We start from the raw sequence: 6,000 nt of genomic DNA on the forward strand, positions 1-6,000 counted from the left end.
ATGTTTCTGTGTTCCTGTCAGTTGTTTCTGTGTTCTTGTCAGTTGAAATGAATGTGGAATGTTTCTGTGTTCTTGTCAGTTGAAATGAATGTGGAATGTTTCTGTGTTCCTGTCAGTTGAAATGAATGTGGAATGTTTCTGTGTTCCTGTCAGTTGAAATTAACGTGGAATGTTTCTGTGTTCCTGTCAGTTGAAATGAATGTGGAATGTTTCTGTGTTCCTGTCAGTTGAAATGAACGTGGAATGTTTCTGTGTTCCTGTCAGTTGTTTCTGTGTTCCTGTCAGTTGTTTCTGTGTTCCTGTCAGTTGAAATGAACGTGGAATGTTTCTGTGTTCTTGTCAGTTGAAATGAATGTGGAATGTTTCTGTGTTCCTGTCAGTTGTTTCTGTGTTCCTGTCAGTTGTTTCTGTGTTCCTGTCAGTTGAAATTAATGTGGAATGTTTCTGTGTTCCTGTCAGTTGAAATTAACGTGGAATGTTTCTGTGTTCCTGTCAGTTGAAATGAACGTGGAATATTTCTGTGTTCCTGTCATTTGAAATGAACGTGGAATGTTTCTGTGTTCCTGTCAGTTGAAATGAACGTGGAATGTTTCTGTGTTCCTGTCAGTTGTTTCTGTGTTCCTGTCAGTTGTTTCTGTGTTCCTGTCAGTTGTTTCTGTGTTCCTGTCAGTTGAAATGAACGTGGAATGTTTCTGTGTTCCTGTCAGTTGTTTCTGTGTTCCTGTCAGTTGAAATGAACGTGGAATGTTTCTGTGTTCCTGTCAGTTGTTTCTGTGTTCCTGTCAGTTGAAATGAACGTGGAATGTTTGTGTTCCTGTCAGTTGTTTCTGTGTTCCTGTCAGTTGTTTCTGTGTTCCTGTCAGTTGTTTCTGTGTTCCTGTCAGTTGAAATGAACGTGGAATGTTTCTGTGTTCCTGTCAGTTGTTTCTGTGTTCCTGTCAGTTGTTTCTGTGTTCCTGTCAGTTGTTTCTGTGTTCCTGTCAGTTGTTTCTGTGTTCCTGTCAGTTGTTTCTGTGTTCCTGTCAGTTGTTTCTGTGTTCCTGTCAGTTGTTTCTGTGTTCCTGTCAGTTGCTTCTGTGTTCCTGTCAGTTGTTTCTGTGTTCCTGTCAGTTGTTTCTGTGTTCCTGTCAGTTGAAATGAACGTGGAATGTTTCTGTGTTCCTGTCAGTTGTTTCTGTGTTCCTGTCAGTTGTTTCTGTGTTCCTGTCAGTTGTTTCTGTGTTCCTGTCAGTTGCTTCTGTGTTCCTGTCAGTTGTTTCTGTGTTCCTGTCAGTTGTTTCTGTGTTCCTGTCAGTTGTTTCTGTGTTCCTGTCAGTTGAAATGAACGTGGAATGTTTCTATGTTCCTGTCAGTTGTTTCTGTGTTCCTGTCAGTTGTTTCTGTGTTCCTGTCAGTTGTTTCTGTGTTCCTGTCAGTTGTTTCTGTGTTCCTGTCAGTTGTTTCTGTGTTCCTGTCAGTTGAAATGAATGTGGAATGTTTCTGTGTTTTTCATCTGTTAGAAATACCGTAGGTCAGAAGGGCTGTATGATGTTGACTAAGTCATTTCACTGCACCACAAAAAATGAATGCCTGTTACAACTTACAAATACAAGCATGTTTTAATAGACGGGTTAGTTTCCTAAGGAGGTCCCCCAGGAACTTGAAACACCTCAGTAAATGTATAGCCTCAGTAAGTCTAACTAGCCTAGCAGACAGTACTTTGATATGGGCTTGTATTGAGCTGCCCGGCTGGCTAGTCATCAGTCTACCCTGTCGGTATGACTGAGCGTTTCAAAACAACAATAAGGGCTGGCTATGGTCTAGTTCATTAGTTACATACACAGACGCATAAAGGAGAGCGTTCCCTGAAGGACACACACACACACAGGAGATCAGCCGTCCTTGAAGGGCAGGAGGAGTGTGCTGACATTCAGAAGGCAGTTAAACCACAAAGGAATGTGAGATGTTATGGAGAGAAAACACAGAGGACAGGACAGTAATGGTACAAGGACAAGTTCTTTTGACTGTGTTTATACAGTGTGTTTTATGTGAACCGTTGTGACTGTGTGTTTTATGTGAACCGTTGTGACTGTGTGTTTTATGTGAACCGTTGTGACTGTGTGTTTTATGTGAACCGTTGTGACTGTGTGTTTTATGTGAACCGTTGTGACTGTGTGTTTTATATGAACCGTTGTGACTGTGTGTTTTATGTGAACCGTTGTGACTGTGTGTTTTATATGAACCGTTGTGACTGTGTGTTTTATGTGAACCGTTGTGACTGTGTGTTTTATGTGAACCGTTGTGACTGTGTGTTTTATGTGAACCGTTGTGACTGTGTGTTTTAACCAGGCCTTTGAGCTGGCTACAGGGGACTACCTGTTTGAGCCTCACTCCGGACAGGACTACACCAGAGATGAAGGTATGTTCCACCCCTCCCCTTCTTATTTAAATCTTACAGATTGCGCCTTTAAGAGTTAGGGACCGTGTGTTTTGAGCGATTTATGTGACATAGCAAGATTTTATCCTGTATTTTAAGCTTAATCAAGAAGTGAAAATTACCCCAAAACGAAAAGCAATTGTCTGAGGTGCAGGACAGTCTGACATTAAAAGAAAAGGGGTCAGTTTGATAATAAAAAAATAGATTTTTAAATAAATCCAACTATGTCATGTTTGCACAAAACACAGGGCCCTACTTTAGACACTGGCATCCAATGTCATCCTGCTGCTGTCTCCCCGAGGAGGATTCTGGATGTCTTGTGTTGTCTTATTCACTCCTCCTCTTCCTCTCTTCATCCTGTGTGTAGACCACATCGCGCTGATCATTGAGCTGCTGGGTAAAGTTCCTAGGAAGCTGATCCTAGCAGGAAAATACTCCAAGGAATTCTTCACCAAGAAAGGTAAACAAAAGTTGCATCTGCTGTTTCTTACTGTGTTTGTGTGTGTCTGTTAGTGTGTGTGATGTTTTTCTGTCTTTTTGCTCTTTCCTATACAAGGTCTTTGCATAGGTAACTTTCTTGCTCAGTCCCCCACTTTACTCCCTGTTCACTCACGACTGCATGGCCAGGCACGACTCCAGCACCATTAAGTTTGCTGCCTACTATGACAACTGCTTGGCCTCCGACCGCAAGGCGCTACAGAGGGTAGTGCGTATGGCCCAGTACATCACTGGTGCCAAGCTTCCTGCCATCCAGGACCTCTATACCAGGCGGTGTCAGAGGAAGGCCCTAAAAATCGTCAACGACTCCAGCCACCCCAGTCATAGACTGTTCTCTCTACTACCGCATGGCAAGCGTTAACAGAGTGCCAAGTCTAGGTCCAGAAGGCTTTTTAACAGCTTCTACCCCCAAGCCATAAGACTCCTGAACAGCTAACCCCCCCCCCCCCTCTCCCATTGTTACGCTGCAGCTACTCTGTTTATTATCTATAGTCACTTTAATTACTCTACCGACGTTTTACCTCAACTAACCAGTGCCCCCTGTACATTGACACTGTACTGGTTGGTACCCTCCTGTATCTTGCTATTGTTATTTTAATGTTGCTCTTTATAGTATTCTTTTTCACATTTATTTTTTCTTACTATATTTTTGTAAATATTTCCTTAACTGCGTTGTATTCGACGCATGTGACAAATCCAGTTTGATTTGATTTAAAGTTGAGCCGTGTCTACGTGTGACGGTGTATGTCTTTCCGCGGTATGTGTGGAGTTAACTCCCTCTCTCTGTGTAGGGGACCTCCGGCACATCACCAAGCTGAAGCCGTGGGGTCTGTTGGAGGTGTTGGTAGAGAAGTATGAGTGGTCTAAAGAGGAGGCAGCTACCTTCTCCAGCTTCCTGCTCCCAATGTTAGACCTGGTACCAGAGAAGAGAGCCACGGCTGCGGAGTGCCTCCGACACGCATGGATCGCCCCCTAGAGGATCCCCGGCGCTACCACAGCCACAAGCAGCACATATTGCAGTACATACAGACAGACATGTACATAAACACACATTCAAACATACGTAAACACACACCTCAACGGAGAGCCAGGGCTTTCACTATGACTGCATCTCCACCTAGTGGTTCAACACACACACACACACGGCTGAACACCCTCGTGTCCTAGGTATAATCCAGTAGAACTCTTATTCTTATCTGTTCGTCTGTTATTTGGTTCCTTTGTTTCAACTGACTGAATATCACTTGAGTATCAATGTCTTTTCTCTCTGTACCAACGATGACACCTAGGTAACTCTTTTTGTTCTGAGAATATCCTGTCTTTTTTTAGTTTTTTGTCTTGTTTGATTGAATATACACACCTGTCAGAGTTAAGATCAAACCTTACAGACCTCCAATGGATCATATCTCCAGAACACCAACTGTCTGTACCACTAGACTAGCACATCAGAATTTTTTTTTTTTTCATGTACAGTATTGATAGAGGTTAGTTTGGATCTTTATTTTGTGTTTGTGGGGAAGAATAGCTGCCTAGAATACATGGATTCTCCATGAAATCTTCCTGAACTGGGAACCGATGTGAATGAACTGAAACTTCCTGAACGGAATGGAACCGTCTGGTTCCGTAAGATCGTCCCTGTCCTTCGGTGTCACACTCCAGGTAGCAGCTTTGTAATAGCACTTCGCACAACGTGGGGATAGTACCATGAACCAAATGTAATTTACTACTTTCTGTTACCTGCATGGGTCCACAGACCATGACTAATGCTACTGAATAACCATGTTTCATATGTTCTCTCCTGTGGTGTTTAACGTTCCAGACAAGGTTTGCCTCAGAAAGAAAAGGGAAAAAAATGATTTGGGTGTTAGCTAGATGGTGTGATACAATATCATGAGAATGTTCCACTTTCACAATATGATCAGAATGGGAGTACTACTGTATCTGATTCAAGAACATCCGATTTTTATTTTCCAATCAGAAGGTCGTGGTTGCCTTCCAAAAAATGTCCACCCTGTTCCCTATAAAGTTAGGAACAGGGTGCCATTTTGAACGGACCCCTGTGTTGTACATATCTGTGCTCAAAACGTTGACCTTGGTTCTCTGCGTTCCCTCTACAGGACAGCTGCTGTTTCAACGGTGTACGTTTACACTGCCTACGTCCCAAATGACAACCCATTCCCTACATAGTGCACTACTTTTGACCAGATTCTTAAGGGCCCAGTTCAAAAGTGGTGCACTATATAGGGAATAGGGTGCCACTTGGGACGGACCATGTCTGCGTGGTTTCGGATGTCAACTGATGCCTTGAGACGCATTTGCTAGTTTTTTTTGCTGAATTTTAAAGCATATTTTCATACTGATGTTGCCCCGCTTGCAGTGGTCTGCTGTTTTAACTGCATCAAAGAGAAACTAAATCGTGGATTGTAATAATAATGAGGCTGGAATAAGGCTTTGAAGGCTCCCCCCCCCTCTCCCCTGTTGCTCTTTTTCTACAAGCCTCTCTCCCTTCTCTCTTTCCCTGACCGCCCCTTGCCTCTTCCTCCTCCTCTGCCTTTGATTGTTTACTGCTAAATCGAGCCTCTTTTCTGTACTTAATAAAAAATAAAACATTTTGAAAATGGCTGACTTGTAATTGTTAGGATGCTGTATAGTATTTTCTAGATTCCAGTAAAACATCTGTTGCCGATGTGTCAAGTGCTTGCGAGGTACCGGTGCTTGGTGGGGGAAAGTTGTCTATGTTCAGAGGGTCCATGGTTCGAGCCCAGGTGGGGGAAAGGAAAAGCACTGAAGAAACGTGATTACACACGATCGGCAAATATTAGTCTGGACATTATTCTTATTACTATGTTTTATTATCACCGGTCTACATTAATTATTGTAAAGTGGTCCTTGTATCGGGGGTTTATATTGCCAATCAACTAGCTGGGCTTTACTCAATCAACACCACTTCTGAGCCTTCACTCATGTTAATGTTGTATGTAGTAAGTCTGGGGTTGATGACCTCAGGCTGCCTCTGAAACAGTTCTCTCTGACTGTTACATCATGAGGGCATTCTCTTCCAGACAGGTGGCCTCACTCGTGTGCTA

General features: G+C 43.0%; 1 protein-coding gene across 4 annotated transcripts in view; it reads left to right on the top strand.

Annotated features, from left to right (window-relative positions):
• The window catches only part of LOC110494755 (SRSF protein kinase 1), a 68,565-nt gene extending 63,033 nt beyond the window's left edge, over positions 1-5,532 (top strand). For all 4 annotated transcript variants that reach the window (XM_036950806.2, XM_090206422.1, XM_090206424.1 and 1 more), the window contains 3 exons: positions 2,329-2,398; positions 2,784-2,876; positions 3,706-5,532. In XM_036950806.2, the coding sequence (XP_036806701.2) occupies positions 2,329-2,398; positions 2,784-2,876; positions 3,706-3,890 (348 nt within the window). In that variant the 3' untranslated portion in view covers positions 3,891-5,532. The remainder of the gene's footprint in view (positions 1-2,328; positions 2,399-2,783; positions 2,877-3,705) is intronic.
• Positions 5,533-6,000: the final 468 nt, after the last annotated feature.

Source organism: Oncorhynchus mykiss, chromosome 17 (genome assembly GCF_057628025.1).
Source record: "Oncorhynchus mykiss isolate SJ-2025 chromosome 17, ASM5762802v1, whole genome shotgun sequence".
In the NCBI taxonomy this organism is placed as follows: Eukaryota; Metazoa; Chordata; class Actinopteri; order Salmoniformes; family Salmonidae; genus Oncorhynchus; species Oncorhynchus mykiss.